This window comes from Rhineura floridana, chromosome 1 (assembly GCF_030035675.1).
Source record: "Rhineura floridana isolate rRhiFlo1 chromosome 1, rRhiFlo1.hap2, whole genome shotgun sequence".
Taxonomy (NCBI): Eukaryota; Metazoa; Chordata; class Lepidosauria; order Squamata; family Rhineuridae; genus Rhineura; species Rhineura floridana.
The window spans coordinates 154010164-154036717 of NC_084480.1; the positions used below are offsets into that span (position 1 = coordinate 154010164).

At 43.4% G+C, this 26554-nt stretch overlaps 1 protein-coding gene across 12 annotated transcripts in view; it reads left to right on the plus strand.

The window, feature by feature from the left end:
* The window catches only part of ADGRL3 (adhesion G protein-coupled receptor L3), an 852526-nt gene that overhangs the window by 507197 nt on the left and 318775 nt on the right, over positions 1-26554 (plus strand). For all 12 annotated transcript variants that reach the window (XM_061637965.1, XM_061637983.1, XM_061637973.1 and 9 more), the window contains one exon: positions 2503-2583. In XM_061637965.1, the coding sequence (XP_061493949.1) occupies positions 2503-2583 (81 nt within the window). The remainder of the gene's footprint in view (positions 1-2502; positions 2584-26554) is intronic.

The window sequence follows — 26554 nt, forward strand, 5'->3', positions numbered from 1 at the left end:
ATTATGTAGGAAACTAATACAATTTAAAAAAAAAAAGTTCTGCAGTGGCCAACTGGTTTGACAATAAACTATTGTTTGGGGTGTATTTTTACATCTGCAGTGTGTGCGCGTGCGTGCGTTTGGAGTCTTTCCAACAACCCTGAGAGGTAGTGATTGGAAACCAAGGCAGCTCACAATAAGAAATAAAGACCTTTAAAAATCCAATAACCATAAAACAAGTATAGGTTAAGCAGTTGCAGAACAGCTTAAAGTGGCATGATTCTAAATTTTGGGTTAGGTCAGCATTTCCCAACTAGTGGGCCACCAGATGTTGTTGGACTACAATTCCCATCTTTCCTGACCTTTGGCAATGCTGACTGAGGCTGATGGGAGTTGTGGTCCAACAACATCTGGTGGCCCACTAGTTGGGAAAGGCTGGGTTAGGTGAATGAAGTTTATTATTTATTTATTTATTTATTATTTAATTATATCCCACCCTTCTTCCCAGTAGAAGCCCAGGGCAGCAAACAAAAGAACTAAAACACTTTAAAACATCATGAAAACAGACTTTAAAATATATTAAAACAAAACATTTTTAAAAGCTTTAAAAAAAGAAAATGTTTAAAAACATATTAAAAAGCAATTCCAACACAGATGCAGACTGGCATAAGGTCTCACCTTAAAAGGCTTGTTGAAAGAACAAGTTCCTTATCACTTGTTGCAGTTCTCCACACACTTCCATGTTTGAGTAAGCCCCATTGAATACATTGGGACTTGCTTCTGAGTAAACAAACAGGATTGCACTGTAAATATCTTTACAGGTTTTGTAAAAAATAAACATATTTGATTGCCATGCTTATATAAATATTTCTTCATACTGTGTCCCAATAAGTATTTGATTTCACACTGTGGTTGTAGATTATTTCCTCTACATTTTAAGTGTGCCCTTCTTCCTTGGGGTGGTCATTGTTCTCCGTTGTTTTCATCCTGAGGGGCAGATAGGCTGAGAGATGGTGAGTAGCCCATGGTCACCCACTATACTTTATAGCTCATTTCCATTTTGAAAAATTAATGAAAACAATTTACATACAGGCAAAGTTTATTAAGTAGATGCACACAATACATTTAAAGCACATCAGGAGAGGAGATGATTGGGTGGGTGGGCACTGGGCAGGGAGAAAGCCCCTTTCTTTTACAAAAGGAAAATGTCATTATCACTATTTTGGGGGTTCCCCCCCTTTTTTCTACAGCAGACACTTGTTGTCTTCCACCCAAGTTTAAACCAAAACTGTTCCTGGCCACATCAACACCAGACATATATTCTACTTGAAACAGTCCTGGCTTTCCCCAAAGAATCCTGGGAAGTGTAGTTTGTGAAGGGTTCTGAGAGTTGTTGAAACACCCTATTCCCTTCACAGAGCTACAATCACCAGAAAAGGGTCTGACTGTTAAACTGCTCTGTCCACTGGAGCTCTGTCAGGAGAATAGGAGTGTCCTATGACTGTTTAAAGTGGAATAAATTTCTGGCATGAGTGTGGCCCCCTGATTAGTCTAGCCAAACAGCTGTTGGTTCTGGCTTTTAGAACACATACAGTTGATTCTTACAGAGCATGCCTGCACTATCATAGACTCCAATGTTAATTTTTGTACATTAATTAAAAATCAGCCATGTGGTGTGTTTTTTAACTTTTAAACTACAGAAGATGAAGGTCAGAGTATGGGCAAGGTCAGTAATAGGTTTACTGTGAACATGGCTGATTTTTAATTAATTTCAACATATTATGAGACAATTGACAAAATAACGTCCAACAGGAGTCTGGATTTTTTTGGTCTTGTTTTAGACTTCAAACTGGATTCTCTCTGAGTGTTTTGTGTATCACCATGAAAACTCAGAGGGTTGGTAAGTAAGCATTTCTAAGTTTGGGACTTTAAGTTTTGTAAGAGTTTATTTTGAAATGAGGTTATGGGAAGCAGCAGAATGGCAAGAGTCAATTTAATATGGCTGAATGTGAAAAATCCACACTAGCTATGGTATATACCCACTCTTGTGGTTGTATAATTCTCCTACAAAGCCTTCCAATCTTTCACTATCAGAGATGGATAATCTCTTCCTCAGTTAATTCTGGGACCTTTATTTCAGATAAACACTTCACTGTATTTTTTTTTATTGAGGTTATTTGATTTCTATAATTTAGAGTAACATTTTAAGAATTCAGCTGATCTCTCTTCTGAAATTTTAATTATATCATTTTCCATCTCTGTTGGAAGAATTTGTTTCTTTTGTTGTTGTTTTTAGTGGATATGCAAGTAGCCTCCCCTGCTTATTCCCCCATTGAAATGTTCTTTGTTTACTAAAATTGATTGATCGATATATTTTTACAGATATTAAATTAATTAAAAACTGTTAGATAATATGTTATTTCTCTGATGTACTGATCTTCTATATTCTTTCACTAATTTATTAATCTCTAGGAGTAGTTCACATATGAAGACTAGAAATTAATCAGTTTTGTTTCTCCACAGGGCAGGCACACCACGGTCAGGTTTCCTACCTTGTTCCTCCAATTCATCTGGATTCTGATTTTGAGAGGCAATCATTTAAGGGTGAGTTGGCAGCAGAATCATTCTGCGGTGAGATTATTTGTTGCCTGAGCACAGTTTGACTACATTACCAACTCCATGAACAGTATTCTGTTCCAATATTGCAATTGAATAAATTTGAAAGTGGAGCAGGTATATCTCAGGTATACATCTTGTGTACCTCTGTCATGTTCTCCAAGTCTCAGTATTACTTGGAGGCAATCAGCCAAATCTATAACTTAGAAAAACCTCTGAAAATTTAATCTGAATATATTTGGTACAGGTACATTATTTGTTAATTTGCTTGGAGTCAGGAGAGATGTGAATAGCCCCATTCATCTCAGGACACTGTTCATTCTAAGGAAGTGGCAACAATGGAAACATTAATGACTCGCTTCCTGCTCCAGCTTGTGTTCAAAGGGAGGGAAATGTGCATCTTGGTTGCTGTTTCTCCCCCTCCACCTGAAGAATGCATACGTCCCCCTTTCTTTTAAAATCTGGAAGTGGGAGAAGAAGAAGCTGAGGAGGAGACGGACAGCAATAACTGCATGCACGCACACACACCAGTCTGAATTTAAAAAAAGACAAATTATGTTTTTAAAAAACCTTAGTTAAAGTAGTGAGAAAGAAGACAAACAGCAAAAAAGGTCATAAAAATTATAGCTTTAACTGTGGGAAGCTTTTCATATTTTAGATAAATATAAGAAGTCTAAGAGAAAGGGGACGGCTGCTGAAGACCCATCTTTTTATCCAAGCATTTGATTAATTTTTTACCCCTTCGTATTGATGTTTTTAAGGATTTTTTGGAATTGTTTATATATGGTTCTTTGTATGTTTTTTTGTATTTTTAAATTTCTGTATGGTTTTATGTTATGCTTTGTATTTTTAAATCTATGTAATCGATGTAAATCTATGTAATCCACCTCAGAACCCACATTCCCGTGTGAGAGGCAGACAAAAAGCATAACTTTTATTATTATTACAATGCAGGCAACATGAGCTTGACTAAATCTTAACCTCAATCTTTCCCTTTAGTCAATATTTCAGTTATTATTTGGGGGAAAACACAGGATTTGCTTGCCTGCTCATGTCAGGAGAGTCTAAGGAAGATACGATAAAATTAATAAGCTGTGCCTCAGCATGAAAGAACCCAATTCTGATTTTTGATAATTTTAAGGTATAGAATTGGCAAATCTAGATTCTCTCATCTATGGTCTTGCACTCCCTAATTTACAGTGACCCAGTTCCCATGGAACCCTAAGCCAAGCTAGGGTGTAAGACAAATGCACAAGCATTAAAGTTCCTGGAGACAAGATGGTGTCCGCTTTGCTCCTTATCTGCTCCTGCTGCTTCTGCTGCACACCAAGTCATGGTTTGGCTTAGCATTGTTTGGCTCTGTGTGTGTGTGTGTGTGTGTGTGTGTGTGTGTGTGTGTGTGTGTGTGTGTGTGTGTGAGAGAGAGAGAGAGAGAGAGAGAGAGAGAGAGAGGAGACTGGAGACCATAGTTTCTTGAAGTGGGAAGTCTTTTTCAGTTTAGTCCTTTCCTTATGTGCATGAAAAACAATTGTTGGACAAATGGGTCTAAATAGGAGCAGATTTTCTTGGATTCCCCAAATTCTGTAGGTTAAAAGAACCCTGCTTTACAAGGGTGTTTTGTGCTATGTTTTCCTAACAATATACACTTCAAGAATTGCAAACATACACTACCTTTGTTTGGGGGGTGTTACTTAGATGGAAGGGGAAGGAAACGAATGACTGGTTAAGGCACATCCTGACTCAATTCTGGCAATTCTCTCGTAGAATGTTGTTGGGTGGAAGACTTGATCTAGTGATTCTGGGGATAGAATGTTTGGTTATAAGTTTAATATTTTCCTTTTACAAGAGACTTTGGAAACTCAACCAAGTGGCATCGCCCTGATAGCCTGCAAAGTCTAGACATCTCCAGCTACTGCTCTGGTTCACCTAAGGGCTGGCTTATTTATTTATCACAGATATTATTACAATGATCTCACTTATGAGGCGTTCATAGCCATTACAATCTTCTCCACACAACACTGCATAATATGTGTAAATGTTTATGTTCCACATGGAGGGGTGTCATTATTTTTCTTGGTCTTTATGAGGTGATCATAGAATCATAGAATAGTAGAGTTGGAAGGGGCCTATAAGGCCATCAAGTCCAACCCCCTGATCTTGAACTTTATTGTGGCTGGTTTTTGTGCTGGTACAATTTTAGTGTTGCTTGATTTTCATTTTGATTGAATTTGTTATTTATTGATTTTAAATTTGTGAACCACCCAAAGGACATGGTTAATTGGGTGGTATGTAAATGATAAAAATAAACAGATATTTTGAGCAGTTGGTAGAAATTCTTCTGGAGGGTGCTCTTTTTTTTTTTTGTGCGGGACTTAAATACTAGTCTTGGCAGTGATGAATTAGTGGTCCCTGTGACTTTTGGATTCATGTTGAATGATTAATCTTGCCGTTTGGCACCATGCAAGTCACAGGATCAGCATGTTTATAGGTATGGTTTTTAGGCTTTTGCAATTGGTTTATAATCACAATTGGGCAATTTTGAATTGTAAACTCAAAGGGAACCCTGACAATATCTTACTATGCAGTTCTGAGGAAGTCTGGTTGATTATGTTGTGGTCTCTTGAGATTTATCACATTTTAATTGCAGGTTTTGAAAATGATTCACAAACAGTGATCACCAAACATTAATTTCTAGGCTGTTCTTTATACTGGCCATGTTGCATCTAGAAGAAGTTGGGTGGTGGCTGTGCTAAATATTGTAGGAAGGACTAGAGTGAGATGGTATCCTTATGTTAGTGCCAATGTGGCTAATATGCTTCAAACAGAGGATTTCTTTTGGATCTGAGGACCCAGAGAAGATCTGAGAAGGGATTTGGGTTTGGTGAATGATCTTGTGAGCTGCCACCGCCTCCCACTCCCCTGCCCCAAGGTCCAGAAATGTACGGTTGGGGAAGGAGGGAAGAACAGGTGGTCTTAGGTCTCAGCTGGACCACTTACAAAGCTGAATTTCTTTCAGAGCAAGCTATGAGATGCTTGTATTCCCATACATAAAATTGTTCTGTTGATGCAATCACATGACTTTTTCCCCCTGGGAATTACTTTTCTGAAATGCATCTGTCTTTTGGGGGTTAATGTTAAATCGGCCCTCTGGCTGACCAGGATAGAATCAGTTGTGACCTAGAAAATGATTTATTAGATTTGGCCTGATTTGAGGAGAGCCTTAATTTTGTTGAGATCTCAACAAATGCCTTTTGTGTCTGCAGCCAGACTGGGAATGGTGGCACAAGACACAATATGGGATTGCACAAGAGCCACAACTTGTATTAAATATTTACAAAAGGGATGTACAATGGGATAATTTATTCTCTATCTCATGTGCGTTCCTACCCCTGGCAATATCATGGGTCCTGTTTTAAACAAATACTGCTGAGCACCAATATATCTTTAATGTAGGTGTTCCTTTTGTATGCAGAAATTGGTTTTTCCTGAAAAAATGGTTGTGTTCCCACCAAAATATTCCAATACCTATCTGTATGACTGTGCTTTCTTTATTTTAGTAGGTCATACTATAGACCCATCTATGTCATCTGCCACTCTGATGTGTCATTCACTTCTGGTCTATCTTTGGATATCATTCAGGATGTCACTATAAGATGTGAAAAGGGCTCTTTGGTGTGTTTTAAGGATGATATAACTAGAGTATTTCTATTTTTTAACTGTATGGCTTCTCTGTTACAATTTTTTACCTCAACACAATTTCTATGTATTCTCAAAAACTGGCACACAAGATTTTTGTCTTTATATGTCTCAGATGTGAACTTTGAAATTCGGATGTTATCATCTGTAGGTTTTCTTTGTGACAATTCTATAATTTTCCTGCCTTCTTAATGCTCATAATATCCAGATAATTTATATTCAGTTCAATGAAAAGTATTTCAGATCTGATACTGGAGTGTGAGATTGTCAGTTAAAAAGAAAGAAACAATGTAACCATGTATCCCAAATGACAATATATCACCAATATAATTTCACAATTTCACAACATAAGGATTATCTGTGGGGAAAACAAAACTGTCTTCAAAAACTCCTGTAAACTAATTTGCTTCCACTGGTGCCATTACAGATCCCTTAGCTTTAGCTTAGATCCCTTTTAATCTGCCTGTAAAATGAACAATGAAAAGAAAACCAATTTCATCATAGGGCAAGATCAGCCAATTCTGTTAGAAAAAGCGTAGGAGGATGCAAGTTGTCCAGGCATTCATCTGGCATCCTCTTAATCACTTCCAAATCCTATTGTTGTGGAATACAAGTAGAAAAAAGAGCACACTTAAAATGTAACCAACACTGTATCCCTTGCTAAGACTATTTTCACAGAATCATTGAGTTGGAGGGGGACTTGTTGGCCATCTAGTCCAATTGCCTGCTCAGTGTAAGTCATTGTCAAATGTGAGAATATGAGACTCTACGTCTAAAATCTGTGCCTACTGATCTTCAAAACAACCTCATGAGGCTGTGCAAGGGAAGCTGAGAAGGAAAGAAGGAACTACTCGTATGGTGGCCCACCAGGAGAATAAGTAAGCAAACCCTTGCCTCTCTTCTGTCTCTGACTACCGGTGGCAACCAATGAAATATCCATTTTCTGCATGCCGAAGAAAGCCTCTCTCTGTTTCCCCTAGAATATGTTTATGAATAAGCATTAGCAATCCTGTAAAATATATGTAACTGAATGTTTGCTTGACTAAAAATAAGCTTAAATTAGTGGCTAATTAACTAATATGCGCAACTAATCTTTAAAATATTTTTAATTAATTGAAAGTACTGAAAGAGATTCAACATTAATTGTGAATACAGGATCACTACAATGTTTTCATATGGAGTGGTGGTTTGGAGTAATATCTTGTAATGTATGATGATACTAATGTGCTAGAATACTAGTAGAGTTTACACACAGTTCCGTCCTATCATCATTGCATAAAGATAGGGAAAATGCATTGCAGGCATAAATAATGTAGGTAAACATCAGCTGTGGTTAAATTTTACAAATACCCCAAAACAAAGAAGAGGCAGTTTCACACAAATCTACCAACAGGAACAGTTCTCTCTTTATACTAGAGGGACAGATTGTTTTTAATGAGAGAACAAATGGGGAGGAAGGATATGAAAAATAACCCTGCTATTCTTGATAGAGAAAATTGAAACTGTCCAATCAAGGCATAAAGATGCTTTCCAGTTTTTGGCAATTTCCATGCTAGCTGCCACTATTAGTAACAATTTGACCTCTTACAGGAAGAATTGATCCTTGAGGTTCAAAACAATTGATAGAAGGGCTAACAGTAGATCCGGCCGAATTGCCTGCTGTACTATATCTGAGCCATCTCAAATGCACATTTGCTCTTACGTATGGGTATGTCCACCACAAGTGGAAGACAGATTGTTCATCCAACAAAGAGTGGAAAGATTACTGTGGGTGTGAAGGAGTTTTACTGGAGTGAAATGCCACCTATGCTTAAACAATGACTGATGAAATACAGTAGGGTTAATTTTTGTTAAAAAAAAGTATTTGTGTGACTTTTATAGAGCAATGCTAGCTGTGAAACACGAGATTCTGAAAACTGGCAGCCATTTTAAGGCTGGTTCAAATGCATTTTAACTTCTTGAGTTAGTACTATCTTTATTAAATTATGAGGACTGAGGGATGCATGGAGGAGGAGAGGAAAAAGTCTACTCCTGCAACATTAGATATTACCCAATGTCTCCATCATATTCTTGCAGACCCTGACCAAACTGGTAAAACAATTATCTCCTTATACAGGTCTCGGGATCATAGAATCATAGAGTTGGAAGAGGCCTGTAACGCCGTCAGGTCTAACCCCCTGCTCAATGCAGGAATCCAAATTAAAGTATACCCGGCTTGTGGCTATCCAGCTGCCTCTTGAATGCAGTGCTGGAGAGCCCACCACCTCCCTAGGTCATTGGTTCCATTGTCGTATCGCTCTAACAGTTAGGAAGTTTTTTCTGATGTTCAGCCAAAATCTGGCTTCCTGCAACTTGAGCCCATTATTCCGTGTCTTGCACTCTTGGGTGACTGAGAAGAAATCCCGGCTCTCCTCTGTGTGGCAAGTTTTAAAGTACTTGAAGATGTTTATATGTTTTTGCTTAAAGACATTGCACCATCTTTTCAAGGACTGCTTGTGTCTGGAAGAATGTGTAAGAAGATCTTTGGGAAGTGTCATTGTCAAGAACATCCCTTGTTGTTACTTACACTTCAGTGTAGTGTATACGCTGCTTTACTGATAGGCAAAAAGACAGTTCTCTGTCCCAGGATAAATACTGGCAAATTCTAATATTTTGCCATTTGAATTCCGTGCACATTTAAAAGGTTGTCTATGTTTTGGTTCTCGTATTATTTTGGGAAGTGCAAATCTGATAGATTCAGCTTTAAATGACAGGGATGCTGTCATTCCATTCCTTCCCCAAAATACTAGCAAAAGGATCCACTATCACCACCAGTAGAAAAGCCCACCGGCCAAGTTATGCCAGTGGAGCATCTGAAAATGGGGTGTGGTGTCGTGCAGATATGGTGCTGATGCAACACATCCTACCTAAACCCTTTCAGGAGACTGTCACACCTACAACTGCAAAGTTTCACTGGCCCCAAGACTGGTGTAAGAAATTTCTCTCTTGCAGAGGTCAATGGGAGGTGGGAAAGGGAAAACTGCTCTCCCTCCTGCCACTTCCATCCTGGAATGACAGAGCTCAGGCTGGAGCCTAGAACCAAATGACAGCATACTTCCACCCATATATAAACCCCACACAGGGAGAACACAAATCAGATGATAGGTGTGTGGCATGGGGTGATATCTCTCTGGCCTTAGGTCACACAGACTTGGCACTCACAACAACAGCAATGGATAACTATGGAGACAGGTCACTTTGCTCAACAAGGGGCCACTCTTCACTGAAAAGGGGCACGTTGAAGAACCACACAGTCCACACTGGGATTTTGTGATTTTGTGCAATGACCCTATGGAGCAACAAGATTTGGTCAAGAAGTGGTACTTGGATGTTTGTTTGTTTTTTCTAGTCTTTGTGCTCATTCATGATGATGTACCTTAACTTAAATACAATGACAAGAAGAAAAGAAAGGAGGAAGTGGTACTTCACACAGAACAGGAGCACTTTGCAAAAGATGTCTCCTGGCCACACATGGGAACGCGTGCACATTACTAACCCTTCTCCTTCCAGAGCCCTAACAGGTGCCCTGCCTCAGGACTCTAGGCACAAACATCCAACAGCAATTCTCCACACCACTGCAACAACTGGGGCTGCCAGGACCGGGCACCCTCACACAGGTGAGTGAGGGAAAGGGGGAAACACGTACTGCAATTGATGATTGCTGCAACCAGTGGTGGTGGCTTGTGCCCATTGGGACTGGTAGGGCGGAAGGCAGAGAGACCAACAGTAGGTGGAGCCAGAGCCAATGAGAGGCAAAACTACCACCACTCCGACTGGTGGTAAGACGGCAGGCAGGTGGGGGCTCACTAAAACAGATTGAAGTTGGTGGGGCAGTGCCTCATTTGTCCTAATGAACCAGTCTCCACTGGCTGCAGCTTTCTCCCATGTTCCCCCACCCCTTTGCTGTATGTGCATACTGTGTCTTCTGTCACCTCTGTTGCTCAAACACTCTTGCTCCCCAACAGCCAAGAGCAGCATTTCGCACATGCAGACAATCTCTCCAACAGCCAATGCCAGCCCCTCTGCTCCATCCACTGGCACTACAAGCCACTCATGGACACCATTGTCTTGCAGGAGCAGAGCTTGGATGCATGGAGAATCACACACCTCAACCACATGGACAGTCACAATGCAGCCCCCCAAGGGGAAAGGGGTATGTATATTCATGGTTTCTGTAATCATTCCAGGGACAGCCCAAGGCATGAGTACTGGCTGAGCACAGAGGTTGCACCCATACACTCGGCACCCTTGTGTCTCACTCCCTTCTGCCTCTCGCTCGTCACAAACGCTCAGTGTGCACGTGGCTTCAGGAAGGATGTTTTTAGCTGCAGATTGCTGTTCCAGCCTTGCTCTTGCTTTCCCCCTTTGCTTGTTACAGGTCATCCTTCAACAGGCACAGCCAAGCTGATCATGGAACCATCCTCCTTCATGAACGGGAAGCATCACATCCCCAATGCAAGTGTTTATAATGCAAGCAGATGTTTCCTGCCAGCCTACTTGTTCAAGGCATGCTCCAAGACAAATACAACAGGTGCTGCTATCTCCGGCACGGAGACCAAGCCACAATGGATCACATTTGTACTCTCTGTTTCTCTATCAGGGACAAAATTCCCACTGGTATGACTAGATGACAGACCAAGGCACCTGCCTTTGTCTTTCAGGGTTGACTACGTTCCTGCACAATAAAAACCACCACCATCACACTTGTGTTATTTCTGTGTTTGCTAGCGACATCCAGGCAGATAGGGCTCTTCCCCACCACCTTGCCTACATCAGATGAGTGAGCCCTAATCAGACAGTGGGCCAAGAGCTGGGTGGAGGAAAGAGACCTGAGGCAGATACAAGTCAGTTCATCCGGGCATGAGCTAGGAGAGGGACGCTGATCCCTGCAGATAGGACTACTCTTGGCAGATGTAGCCAGTAGTTCCACAGGGAAGGAGGAGATTGAGAAGGGGCAGTATTGCCATTGTGGGGGCACAGGAAGCTGGGCAATTGCTGACTATTAGGATGCGAGGCTGGCATATGACCACCTAGCAAAGCCATGTCCTGAGGACCTAGAAGCGCACAGTTTGATGGGCCACTGGCCTAATGGGTGCCTTCCCTCCAGGTAGCAATGGGATCCATTGGCCGGTGCGAATTCGAAAGCATTCCATCGACTTCAGGCCGATACCGATTCAAGTTCATTCTTTGTCCGCTAGTCGCTGCTTTTACCAAACTATTTTATGCCTCGCAAAAATAATTCATATCAATATCAATATTTTAAAAGGTAATAGCAATATTTTGAAAGGAAATGAAATATCGATAAAATTATTGTTCTTACTATCAATACATTAGAGAGAGTCGTGTTTTTGTTTTTTTAAAAAAGCCATCTGTTTTGAAAATAGCTATGGAAAATCACTACATAAAAATCCAATCCATAATAATAGAGCATAAGCAAATGAATGGAAAATTAATCCAAATCTGAAGGAATTCTAGCACATGAATAAATCACCTACCAGCACCTCTTGCAATTGCCATGCCACATCCATAGCAGCCCAGAGAACTGTGAGCATAGCTGCAGAGAAGCCAGAGGGACGCCCAGAGAAAGTGGAACAGAACTCAGACACTGAGAGAAAACAATCTGTCATTGTTGGAAACCAGAGAGCATTCAACTGGGAGGGAGGAGGCAAGGGGACCTAGGAGCAGCCATAAGGAAAGGGGGCAGAGGAGCAGCTCTGGGTACAGGTCTCCCTCCCCCTAAATGCCCAATGCAGCACAACTTACCAGCAATGCTGTCTAGGCCACATACTTCTGCTGCAAAATCAGGATATGTGAGGCCCTATACTGCTCTGCTGCTGTCCATGGTTCACTGTGATTGGGGCACTGCTCAGAATGACACATTTGGCACTTCAGGCTAGCCAAGTGACTAGCTGCTGTGCATAGGTGCTGCTAACAGGTATGCCTCCTTTCCCCTAGTCCCAGCATCCGCATTCTCTGTCCCCAAAAAGTCCCTGGTAATACAATGTTGTACCTCAATCCCTTGAATATCCTGGCCCTGTTGGGGAAATGGCTGTTCCCTTGCAAGTTCTGGGACCTCAAGGGCATTCTGTGCCAGGCCTGCAGATACAATAGGTAGACTCCACCTGTGGGCCATGCTATGGAGCATTCCATGATGCACTGCATCTCTGAAAATGTTCTCAGGTGCTTGGGCCACATGCCCTCCTGGTGTAGTGCAAACACACTCTCTAACCATCCTTGTGGTTTTGTGACCCCGTTGTACAATCCACAGGCCTAGGCAGATCCTTTGGGTATGGTGTCAGGAGGTAGGGCTGAAGTGGATAGTCATGATAGCTTGTGGGTGAGTATCTTGACTAGCTTCCACTTCATTACCTTTTCCTGACGATGCCATACCCTTGGGATCAGGACTCCATGACTGATGCTGCCAGCAACTTGGGAGTCATGAATGCTGCCTGGGAGTGTGGCATGCACATAAGCAAAGAGGTCCTATGTAGCCAGGACATTGACATACCAATGGGTTGATTTGGGCACAGGAATTGAATGTCCTGGGGCACAAGTACCAACACAAACTCTGCCAGTCACCATAGGGAAGTCAGACATTGTGTAAGACTACTCCTGGATCCCATGCAGGTTCCCCTTGGCTGTGGAGAATGTAAAGGAAGCCCCCGCTCTGTGTACAGATCTGACATCAACTCTGCCCTAGTCGTGCATTGCTGGGATACTTCCCATAGCCTGTGGCTAGGAAAGTGGGCTAAGGAGAGAGATGTAGTAAGGCAGCCCAGAGCAAAAAAATGTGAGCCAGATTGATGAATTATTATTATTATTTATTTATTATTATTTATTAAATTTATATACCGCCCGACTAGCGATAGCTCTCTGGGCGGTGAACATAAAATAGTATAAAAATACAATGAATAACAGAATAATATTAAAATACAATCAACAATACAATAAACATTATTAAAATTAGATCAATGTAACTTAAAATGCTTCAGAGAATAGGAAGGTTTTGACCTGGCGCCGGAAGGAAAGCAGAGTCGGCGCCAGGCGTACTTCCTCAGGGAGACTGTTCCATAGTTCGGGGGCATCTGGTTCAGAAACATCACAAGATTGGCCTTGGCACAAAGACAAAGAAGAAAGAGTGGTTTGAGAAGACAGCAGATCAGGTGTGCATTGTGCGGCTCCACAAGAGTGTGGGCATAGTCAGCCAGAAAAGGTGGACCAAAACTTATTGCAATCTCAGGAAGATTTATGAGCTCCTGCATATTAGGGCTTGAGCTCTGAGGACTCTTGAATCAGGCTCTGTCTGATCATTCATTGGGAGGCACTTGTGAGCATTGGGATTGATTCCTTGGATGGTGAGTTCTCGGGGCGCATTGGGCATCTTTGTTGGCACCCATTTGACAGCATGTTCCCTTTCTTTGAAGCCTCCCAGAATCTCTCTGCTGCAGCATCTGTGCCTCCAGCCAAGAGCAATCATCAGCTCAGAAGGTGCCATGCTGCAGTCTCTATGGTCTACAAGCCAGGTGAAACTTGTCAGGGAAGCTCCACTGCCGCATAACTCCCAAGCCTCAATAGCAGGGATGGAGTATGATGAGAGCCACGGCAACGGGCAGCAAATCAGCTACCATGCATAGTGCAAACCCCTTTATCCCAGTAAAGCTGCCAGCTATTGTTGTCTATGTGATGGGCAAAGATAGGTGGTGTGGCTGCTATCAAGGAAGTCAAATGCCTTTGAGTCTCGGAGGGGAGGCTTAAGTCTAATCAGCAATAGTGCTGCCTGTTATTCAAAGGCTGTGTCCTTGCCTTTCTTTATAGATGATACAGAGGTGTGAAACATTGACAGTGTTGTGGGAATGGGTGTGGAGATGAACAAGAGAATGTCCCTGAAGACATGGATGGGCAGGCTCAGCCACACCCATGACAGGATTGGGGGGGATAAAGGGAGGGGTCTTGGGAAGGTGGATCTTTTGGGTGGCAAGAGGGACCTCGCCTGTGCTCCTGTGCATGTAAGCTGTTATCAATGCAGCCTTTACCCAGGTCAGTATCAGCACTCTAGGACCATGTGGGAAGCACATAGATGCATGGCGCCCACACAGTCTTGTGTCTTGGACTTGGACAAGGAAGGTGAGAAGTGATAGAGATGGCCATATATGTAGTCTCCTGCTGCTTCCAGAGCAAGGCAGGTATAAGTAGCAAGTCATGATCTCTTGGCAGGTGCTGCCCACCTCCTTCATGTGGGCTTTGCAGTTCATTCAATGGTTCTCACACTCTCCCACCCCATGCTCTTTCTCACTTCTCTGCTCACATGCTCTGCACCATACCCTTCAACCTTCTCTTCTGAGGACAGTGCTTCCACTCATCATATCTGCTCACCTAACTCTTCTCTTGTCCTTCCTATGCCAGGATCACAAGTCTGGGTGATCTGTTTCTCCTTTGGGGAACCTTGAACCAATGTGTGGGGGAGGCCTGTTGTTAGGGAAGTGCGTTTCCCTCCCAACTGTATGCACTATTTACCATGTAGGAGCTCCATTCCCCTCTTTGTAATAAACAGTGTCTACTAGCGACTGCCAAAACTACTCTCCTTTGTGAATTTGCATCCTTGATTCTGCATGTCTAACAAGTCCCAGGATAGGGCACTAAGGGGAGGAAGATATGGTTGTGTGTATTCCTTGGGGGAGTGTCAGTGGGGCAAAAATTATTGGATTCCCATGGTGGCTTTGAAGCAGCAACATCATAGGTATGTGTGCGGCTTCCACTGTGCCCCACAATGGCTGTGGACTTTTTGCTTTGCCGCAGCCCAGTGCTCTGCTCATTGTGTGTGAGGGCATTTGTTGTGGTATGGCATGGGTGCCATGAGCTCACTGCCTGCCTGTGTCTGTGAGCAGCATGTGGATGTCATCATACCTGCCACTCCCATCCTTGTGACACAGCATATTTTACCATATCTGTCCATTCTTTTATTTTTTTTTTATTTTTATGTTTTGGTCTTCGGCAGCTAACAGCTGTGGCCATATCAGAGAACTTTTTGAAATTATTTCTGGATGTATAATATATTCATAGTATATATAGTTTATTCATATAGTATTGTGTTTTTATAGTGTATGTATTAATTCCCTTAAACCATTCATATATGCAGATTATAGATAAACTCCCTTTAACTGTACAATGCACAGCTAGGAAGAAACCAGCTCAAGCAGTAAGGGAAGCTACTCTTAAAACAGCAAGCCCTTCTTAGCTCAGTGGAGATGGGGGAGAAAAGCAAGGCCAGTTTGAGCCTAACTTGGGGAATTGTGATGGAAAAACTGAACTTTTGTATAGCTTGCCAGCAACAGTCATGTCAGGTACAGCTTGCTTCCCTTCTTTTGTCTCTATCTGTCATTCCTAACTGTACGGCCACAATCAAGAGTTGGTATTGCCAGGCACTTGTCAGGGCCCATAGTCAATTCCTGGAGGCCCCTGACCCTCCTCCTCCTTGATATTAGTTTGCCAATTCATCTGTGAGAGGAGCAAGAAGAAAGAATAGCAGCCATCACTCACCTTGTTGTCTTCCTCTGGGCAGCTCTGCAGATTGCACCCAAAAGGAGGGGGCAGATTAATAAGTAGTGATGGTGGCGGCAGCAGCAAGAAAGAGGTGGGTCCATTCAAGGCAGCTTGTCCAAGGGCCCCCAAACACTGGAGTTGTCTCTGGCCACTAGGTCTGAAATAGATACAGCACTGTCCTTTTTTTAATTCTCCAGCTATCTAATCCATGACCCCAACCATGTTTACCAAGAAGCTGAGTGGAAGAGCCTGAGGTTTTAAGTTCTGTGTGCAGCCCTTGGCTCCCAAGCACACAATGGCACCCAAGTATGTTGAGGCAATTAGAAGGTAAGGGACATGGATGAGGTAGACCTGACCACCTTTCTTGCATCTAGACCCACCTCACCTTTCTTCACATGCTAGCTGTTCTTCCAGTGCTTTTAAGCCTTCCTCCCCTTTCAGCCGGTTGGGGAAAATACAGTAGTCAGTTGATACTTACTCATCCCCAGTAGGGTACTTCAGTGGAACTCCATGTGCAGTGCCTGTTTGTTTCATTACAGGTGTCATGGTGCAATCTTGCATGGTAAGGGGGGAGGGGGGTGATGAGTATTTGGCCAGCAGTGGCAATGGCTGGAATGGAATTTGGTCTATATGATCCAGTATTGTAAGGTTCTTAATCTATCGTTGCAGTTAATAGTTACTGTTGCACCTTTGCCTCATACCATGAATCAGTGTAATTGCATCTAGCTAAAAATAACAATGAATCAAGTTGCTACCATAGTCTAAAGAACAACTATCTGTTAAACTATCCAGGCCCGGCGGTTTCCCTATCTCAGTGACTTTCTTGAACTGTAGTGGGATTACACTCACAATTTGTTATCCATCTTATGTATGGTATTATTCAAGAAATGTCTGGTAAGATGTCAGATCTGGGTTAGCTGATGTGTAAAGATTGGTATAATTGCGTAGAAATTAATTCAAAATTCCCTTATTAAAGGAAGTAAATTCCTGACAGGTGGAATAACTTTTCTATTACGTTTTTTCAAATAATTTGCTAACATAAGTATTAAATGTAAGAAAACGGGACATATTGTAATAATAGTCTGCTTATTACTTTTTCACCAAAATATAAATTTAAAACAAAGAAATATAAGCACTTTCTCAGCTTCGTGGATATTTTGAGTAACCAAGAAAGGTCTGTATGTATCTAGTTTACACAGGATTTCTTGATCACCTCTCTATCTTCCTTTCATACTTGTAATACTTTCTATCTCTTTTTTCATTGCTTATGTAAATTGCTGCACTAATAAACTCACCTTTTATATACTTTGCTTTTGCTTGCATCTCATAAGTATCTTTATGACACGTCTTGTGGCTCATTTAATATAAAACATTGGCCTGGTTCATACATCACATTAAACCATAGTTAAAACAAACTATAGTGTAATGTGAACTAGCAGGTTACTGGAGCATGCTGCTGAAATCGTGGGCATTTTGCTTCTTCCCTGCTCCTGCTCCTGCTGCCCTGCCAGGAAACAAGCCATTCTCTGGCTTGTCATCTGAACCCAGGTACCCAGGTTTGTGCTTGTTTCTGTCCAAACCATGAACAGAAGCTAAGAACAAATCTCTGGCCACATTCCAGTTTGTCAACTGCAGAGCCCAGAACTGGGCACAGGGGTGCTCCTGTTTGGATTCCCCTTGAAAATTCACTAAAAGGCTGTTCACAGCTGGTGAAAAACTCCAGCAAAGAGCAACCCACACATTTTTGCTCAGCACTAGTAATAAGAATGGTATGTCTTTGCTTTGAAAGTTACACTGTTGAACTGTTTTGCACCCACTTCTTTGAAAGATGCACTCTCACATGTGTAAGTAAGTGCTGTTTGTTCTTTTCAGTTGCAAACATAAGTGAACAATTGTTGTATCGGGAAGACTGAAGTGGTTGTGGAATACGATAACTTAATATATTATGGTGAGTGGCTAAGGTAAAGGTAAAGGTGTCCCTGCACTTGTAGCGCGAGTCGTTTCTGACTCTTAGGGTGACGTCTTGTGACGTTTACTAGGCAGACCGTATATATGGGGTGGGATTGCCAGTTCCGTCCCCGGCCTTTCTTTACCCCCCAGCATATGCTGGGTACTCATGTTACCGACCACGGATGGATGGAAGGCTGAGTGGACCTCGACCCCTTTTACCGGAGATTCGACTTCCTCTTTCTGTTGGAATCGAACTCCAGTCGTGAGCAGAGCTTCGGCTGCGTTACCGCCGCTTACCAGGTGAGTGGCTACCTTTATACTATTTTCAGCTGTGGCATACATTTTCCCATGTAACACAGTTACTAGTTTTTGGGGAAACTGCAGCAAAAGAAGGCAGCATTAAAATGTGCTTCCTGTTCTGGTCTGGTCTGGCAGCCCAGTGAGGATTCTGCACACTTGAAACCAGGCATTATAAAAATTAGTTTGGATACATTTTTTATAAAATAATTTTAGAGCCAACAATCATTTGAATGAGCAGATGGAGGAAGGTGAAGACAAGCTGTTAAATTAATAAATATCCGGTGGTCCTTAATCAGGAGAGTGGCCCATTTTCACATTTTCTCCAGATGATTTGTGTGGCCTGTCATGATTGCACCTGGTACATGGACAATGTGCAAATGCCTGCCATTATAATGGCATTATGTTGGATATAATAATATGTAACAACATGTCAAATAGATAATTTATACTCCCTCTGCCTGCCCTGGAGGAAAACCCAACACGCTCGATTGATAGGGTATTAGCGGGAAAGAGTTTTGCTGCCCCGATCATATTCTTTCTCAACTTAAATAGTACAGTTTTGTTACTTGCTATCAATTCTTTCCTTTATTTATTTATTCATTTATTAAATTTCTTAATCAATTTATATTCTGAGAATTTAAAAGTGATGTCCAAACTGTTGTTGTTGTTATGTGCCTCCAAGTCGATTACGACTCATGGCGACCCTATGAATCAGCGACCTCCAAGAGCATCTGTCATGAACCACCCTGTTCAGATCTTGTAAGTTCAGGTCTGTGGCTTCCTTTATGGAATCAGTCCATCTCTTGTTTGGCCTTCCTCTTTTTCTACTCCCTTCTGTTTTTCTGTATTGTCTTTTCTAATGAATCATGTCTTCTCATTATGTGTCCAAAGTATGATAACCTCAATTTCATCATTTTAGCTTCTAGTGATAGTTCCGGTTTAATTTGTTCTAACACCCAATGATTTGTCTTTTTCGCAGTCCATGGTATCCGCAAAGCTCTCCTCCAACACCACCTTTCAAATGAGTTGATTTTTCTCTTAACCGCTTTTTTCACTGTCCAACGTTCACATCCATACATAGAGATCGGAAATACCATGGTCTGAATGATCCTGACTTTAGTGTTCAGTGATACATCTTTGCATTTGAGGACCTTTTCTAGTTCTCTCACAGCTGCCCTCCCCAGTCCTAGCCTTCTTCTGATTTCTTGACTATTGTCTCCATTTTGGTTAATGACTGTGCCAAAGTATTGATAATCCTTGACAAGTTCAATGTCCTCATTGTCAACTGTAAAGTCACATAAATCTTCTGTTGTCATTACTTTAGTCTTTTTGAAGTTCAGCTGTAGTGCTTTTGTGCTTTCCTCTTTAACTTTCATCAGCATTCATTTCAAATCATTACTGTTCTCCTGTGCATGGAATGATGATATCAGGTGGGTAACTAGCTCCACCTAATGGTTGAAGGCAAAAGAGTACTGCTGACGTTTTACTCTAGGTCCATTCCCAGTCTGCTCCTGCTCCGTCCGCAGTTTTTTTTTTTCTCTTTTGCCTTCACCGAATCTGGTTGATTCCTCTCTGTCTCCGTCGGTTCAGGCTTGTATTGTTTGTCTTTTAAGTCTTACCGGTTTCTGCTGTTTCTTGCCCTCAGTATATGTTTTGTCTTCCCCTGCTGTTTAAAGTTTAAAGTTTAAAAACAAAAAAACAAAAAACAAAAAAGCTCCTTGTGTCTTTCCTCCGGATTTTTCTCGGTGGCGAGGAGCATTCAGCCCCTCCCCACGGCTCCTGGGGCCGTTGGCCTCTTCAGGCTCCCTCCCCAGCCGAATTTGCTACCATTCCTCCTAGTCAGCAACTCATAGTGTCGGCAGCATTAGCCTTAGAGGCTCAGGCCCATGCCTCGGATTTTCGCGCTCCCTTTCAAGCGGCTTCGTTTTCCCTGCTTCATAGTGGGGAGGGGCAGACGCACAGACGCCATAGCAGGTCGGCGGCAACAGTTTCTAATCTTTTTGCTTTACCTAGCCGCTTATTAGACAGCATTGTCAATCATTACCAGCGGGAGCCTTCCATTCATATTTTCATTAACCCCGTAAGTCCCGCAGTGTGTGCCCGCTATGGGGAAAGCCACACACAAAACAAAGCACCTCTCAAAGGGGTCGAAAGTGCTTCCCCGCAAGCCAGCGACAGGCGCAGTGCCAGAACAAAAAATCAGTTTCGGTAGCCAACAAATATTATACACTGGAACAACCGATCACGGATCAGTTGAAAGTCCCACTCATAGACGCGCCTATAGTCAATCTATTGAACCCATCATTGAATCCTAAAGACTCAGACGCTCACCTTAAGGATCCTACTGAGCGCAAGATGGACCAGGGACTTAGAAGAGTGCACGAGGCTAGTGCGCTTTCAATCAGGGCAGCAGCAGCCTCTTCTGTGTTTGCTCGAGCCTCCCTACTGTGGTTGGAAGACCTGCTAGATGGCTCACAGCAGGATGCAGCCCGGATACGCAAATCTCTGCTGAAGGTCTCTCGGGCAGTTACCTTCATGGCAGATGCGTCAATGGACGCCATGCAGTTTGCAGCTAGGTCTCTCACTGCAGGGATCTTCACGTGAAGGACCCTTTGGCTTCGACATTGGGATGCAGACCCTGCAGCTCGTTCGAATCTTGCCTCGGAACCCTACATGGGTGGCAAATTATTTGGGGACACTGCCCTCGCCAACATATTAGAAACCAAGGAAAAGAAAAAGTCCATGCCATCCACCAGAAAAAGGGAGGATGGAAGGACCTTTCGCCGCTCATTCCATCCATATCACTTGTCGCAGTCCTTTCGGGGCTCACGTCCCTTTGGAAGACAGAAGGACGCCCGCTCCAGCCGTCCCTTCTGGAACAGACAGCGCAACCAACTTAAGTCCCAGCAACACCTCCCAGGTCGATCCAGCCTTGCATCCCAGGCACGTGGAAACAGAAATCAGTTCTGACGCCTCCACCTCGCCAGTGGGAGGCCGTCTCCAACGCTTTGCTCACCGATGGGAGGACCTATCCTCCGATCGCTGGGTCCTCCGCACTCTTCGATACGGCCTTCGCCTGGAGTTTTCCTCCACCCCCCCGGCGAGATTCCTTCCATCCCCTCTGTCAGCAAATCCACACAAAAGGGGCAAAGTTTTGAGATTAGTTTCCCATCTCCTACGCATGGCAGCTATCGAGGCAGTACCTCCAGGGGAGAGGTTCCTGGGAAACTACTCTCTGTTCTTCACCGTCGACAAAAAAGACGGTTCATCCAGGCCAGTATTAGACCTCAAGACTCTAAATTGCTTCATAAAGTACCGCAAATTTCGGATGGAGACCTTACTTTCCATCAAAGAAGCGCTGAGGCTAGGGGACTTCCTCTCATCTATCGACCTGAAAGAAGCCTACCTGCACATTCCAATTTTTCCCCCTCACAGAAGGTGTCTGCGCTTCGCGGTGGGACAAGACCATTATCAGTTCAGGGCCATGCCCTTTGGCCTGTCGTCTGCTCCCAGGACATTCACCAAGATAGTGGTTACCCTGGTGGCACACCTCAGGACACAGGGGATTCATATTTTTCCTTATCCGGACGATTTTCTGATCCGCTCACCATCATTACACAAGGCATGGGAGGACCTCCATGTCACCCTGACCTGTCTAAAGGATCACGGTTTCCTGATCAACGAAGCCAAGAGTCATCTCTTTCCGTCCAGACACATCACACATTTGGGAGCAACTATAGACTCTCAAAATGGCCTCATTACGCTATCTTCAGACAGGATCAGCAAGATCCGCAAGGTGGTGTTGCATGTCCTATCCTCCACCTCTACAGACCTGATGGAGTTGGCAGCACTTCTCGGTTTGATGGTATCCACGTTCCAAACAACACCATGGGCACGTCATCATTCCCGCACTCTTCAGTGGGCGCTGCTGCCATTCCAGAACGACATAGCGTCCAGGCACCACCGCATGGTCGCTCTGTCGCCACAGGTTCGTCAGTCGCTGTTCTGGTGGACCCAAGAGCTCAACCTGACGCGAGGCGTCCCTTTCCAGGATCCACTCCACACCCTGATAACATCTGATGCCAGCTTATCCGGATGGGGAGCCATCTGCGACGGGCAGATGATTCAAGGCACGTGGTCGGCTCAGGAATCCGCACTGCCGATCAACCTACTCGAACTACGGGCAGTTCGTCTGGCCCTCAGGCACTTTGCGAACACCAGACGGTTAGGGGCAGTGCTTGTCAGAACAGACAACGTGTCGGCCAAATCGTATTTAAACCGTCAGGGAGGCACACGCTCCCTCATTCTTCAGAAGGAGGCCTTTGTCCTCTTCCAGTGGGCGGAGCCCAATATCATATCGATAGCGGCAGAATACCTCAATGGGGAGGACAACAGCCAAGCGGACTGGCTCAGTCGGGAGAAGCTGATTCAAGGAGAATGGAGACTTCACCCACAGTCCTTTCGTCAAATAGTGGAACATTTTGGCCACATTCAAGTAGACCTCTTTGCCACCAGTGCCAACCGGCAGGTGCAGAGGTTCTTCTCCCGATACGCGTCACCAGGCGCGGAAGGGATAAATGCCTTGACTTCCCAGTGGCCTCCGGGCAGACTATATGCATTTCCTCCAATTCCAGTGATTTCCAGGGTACTCAAAAAACTTCGTGCCGAAAGGACAGCACTTCTGTTGGTGGCTCCATGGTGGCCAAGGAGACCTTGGTTTCCAGACCTTCTCGACCTGTCGGTGGAACCACCATGGAAGATTCCAGTGCGAACGGACCTGATCTCTCAGGGACAGCTCCAGCACCCAGACCCAGAGTGGTGGGCACTTCATGTCTGGAACTTGAACGGAAGAGACTCTTGAAAAGAGGCATCTCTCCGCAAGTAGTAGAAACCATGATGGCTTCTAGACGCCCATCCACGCTCAGAATTTATGAAAGCACTTGGAAGGCCTTCTCATCCTGGTCGCAGAAACAAGGGGTTCTTCCTCGAAAGGCGGGAGTAAAAGAAATCTTGTCCTTCCTGCAAGATGGCGTATCTTTGGGTCTCAGACCAAACACCCTGAGGCGCCAAGTTTCAGCCTTATCGGCAACCCTCTCCAGATCCCCGGATAAGCCAATAGGATCTCACCCCTTCGTCAAGCGTTTCCTCAGGGGAGCAACGATAACTGCACCTCCTATGGTGCATCGCTACCCAACTTGGGATCTGCATAAGGTTTTGTCAGCCCTTCAAAAACCTCCGTTCGAACCCCTGAGTCAAGTTTCTCTCCGTCTTCTTTCCTTTAAGGTCTTGTTTCTCGTGGCCATTACTTCGGCCCGTCGAGTGTCTGAATTGAATGCCCTGTCTGTCCATAAAAATTTTTGTGTATTCCATAAGGATAGAGTAGTCCTCCGTACTGTCCCTTCCTTTCGTCCCAAAGTGTTGTCTGCCTTCCATTGTCAGCAGGAGCTGGTCTTACCATCCTTCTGTCCAAATCCTGTCCATCCTTTAGAAAAAGCCTGGCACTCTCTTGATGTGAGAAGAGCCCTTAAAGTTTATATTTCCAAGACTAAATCATTTCGGAAAACAGATAATTTGTTTGTCTCCTTTCACCCAAAATCCATGGGGAATAAAGTCACCACATCTACACTAGCCAGGTGGATCAAGGTATGCATTTCCTTGGCATATGCCTCTCTAAGATTATCCCGGCCTGCCGGGTTGGTAGCTCATTCTACTAGGGCGGCGGCCACATCAGCGGCCTTTTCCCATAATGCCTCTCTGGGGGAGATATGTAGGGCAGCCGCATGGGCCACTCCCAATACCTTCATTAAACATTATAAAATAGACTCCTATGCTTCAGCCGAGGCAGCCTTTGGTAGGAGGGTGCTACAGCATGTCCTCTCAGATCACTGGTACCCATAGCCCAGCAGTATTCCCACCCTACATGGGTCAGCTTTGGTATGTCCCACCTGATATCATCTTTCCATGCACAGGAGAAGAGACATTTCGTCTTACCGTGAAATCGGTCTTCTCTGTGCATGTCAAAGATGATATCAGGGCCGCTCCCTATGACGGCTGGGCTGCCTGTCCAAGCGCTGTTAGACCTTGAGCAGAGAGTGTATGAGTACTGTTGTCTTGTCTTTTTGTGGTATTATTTCATTTCTTTCTGTGGGCTTGTTATTAAAAAACTGCAGACGGAGCAGGCGCAGACTGGGAACGGACCTACAGTAAAACGTCAGCAGTACTCTTTTGCCTTCAACCACTAGGTGGAGCTAGTTACCCACCTGATATCATCTTTGACATGCACAGAGAAGACCGATTTCATGGTAAGACCAAATGTCTCGTTTCTGCTAATAGTATGGTATTGTCTGCATATCTTAAATTATTGATATTTCTCCCTCCAATTTTCACACCTTCATCTTGGTCCAATCCTTTCCGTATGATATGTTCTGCGTACAGATTAAACAAATAGGGTGATAAAATACACCCGTCTCACACCCTTTCCGATGGGGAACCACTCGGTTTCTCCATATTCTGTCCTTACAGTAGCCTCTTGTCCAGAGTATAGGTTGCGCGTCAGGACAGTCAGATGCTGTGGCACCCCCATTTGTTTTAAAGCATTCCATAGTTTTTCATGATCTACAGCAGTGGTTCCCAACCTTTATGAGCATGGGACCCCCTTTATAAGCTGAAAAAAATTCATGACCCCCTCCCCCTAGGGAGGTAGGCTGGCTTCCAGGAAGGAAGGGGGAAAGCAGCCTTTCTGTGCAGCCTTGCTTCTTTTTGCTTCACAAAAAGCCCTCTCTTCTCATTCTAAGCAAGGGCGCTGTCAGTAGCGGCAGTGCAAGGAGACGGGAATCAGTGATAGTTATCCCCTCTTCTTCCTGGTAGGTCCACCTTCAGCCTCCTTTGGCATCTGCCATGTATTTTATAGGCAGATGCCTGCCCTTAGTGCGCCTGAAAGACGCTCTGGAGCTTCAGCAAAAGGCCTCCCCTCTCGTTTGGAGCAAGGGGGAGGTGTCATCTGCAGCGCCAGTGGAAAGCAGACTGTGTAGAAGGAGTGAAGACTTCTTTAAAAAAATAATAATAATAATTCATTTATTTACTGTTCACGGCCCCCTCTGGATTACTTCGCTGCCCCCCTGGGGGTCTCAGCCCCCAGGTTGGGAACCACTGATCTACAGAATCGAAGGCTTTGCTGTAATCTATAAAGCGCACAGGGTGATTTTCTTTTGTTCCTTTCCATTATCCAACGTATGTTTGTGATATGATCTTTGGAGCCTCTTCCCTTTCTAAATCCAGCTTGGATATCTGGCATTTCTCACTCCATATATGTTAACAGCCTTTGTTGTAGAATCTTCAGCAATACTTTACTTGCATGGGATATTAAGGCAATAGTTCGATAATTACTGCATTCCCTGGGACCCCCTTTCTTTCGAATTGGGATGTATATTGAACGCTTCCAATCTGTGGGCCATTGTTTAGTTTTCCATATTTCCTGACAAATTTTTGTCAGAATTTGGACACACTCAGTCTCAGTAACTTGTAGCAACTCTATTGGTATGCCATCTATTCCTGGTGATTTGTTTCTTCCAAGTATTTTAAGTATTATTTCACCTCACATTCTAAAAATTCTGGTTCTTCATCATATGGTTCCTCTGTGAATGAATCTGTCATCCTTGCATCTCTTTTATAAAGTTCTTCAGTATATTGCTTCCATCTTCCTTTATTTCATCTTGGTCAGTCAGTGATTATTCAACATCCCTACTCTTGGTTTAAATTTCCCTTTCATTTCTCTAATCTTTTGGAACAGGGCTCTTGTTCTACACTTTTTGGTGTCCTCTTCTATTTCTACACAGTAACTATTGTAATAGTTCTCTTTGTCCCTACGTACTAGTCGCTGTATTGTTGCATTTAGGGTTCCGACTGTGTTGCTATCTCTTTTTGCTTTTGCTTTCCTTCTCTCTTTAACCATTTTAAGAGTTTCTTCAGTCATCCATTGAGGTCTTTCTTTTTAACTAGAGGTATTGCCTTTTTGCATTCTTTCCTGATAACGTCTCTGACTTCAATTCATAGTTCTTCTGGTTCTCTATCAACTAAGTTTAAAGCCTCAAACCTGTTCCTTATTTGATCTTTATATGCTTCTGGAATGTTATTTAAATTGTATTTTGGCATTATGAGTGCTTTGTTGGTCTTCTTTACCTTTACTCTGATTTTCTATACGACCAGTGAATGATCTGTACCGCAGTCTGCACCTGGTCTTGTTTTTGCAGAAAGTATAGAACTTCTCCATCTTCTGCCAGCAATTATATAATCAATTTGATTCCTATATTGACCATTTGGTGATGTCCATGTGTACAGCCGTCTTTATGGTTGCTCAAAAAATGTGTTGGCAAGAAACAAATTATTGGCTTCACAGAATTCAGTAAATCTTTCTCCTGCTTCATTTCTGTCTGCT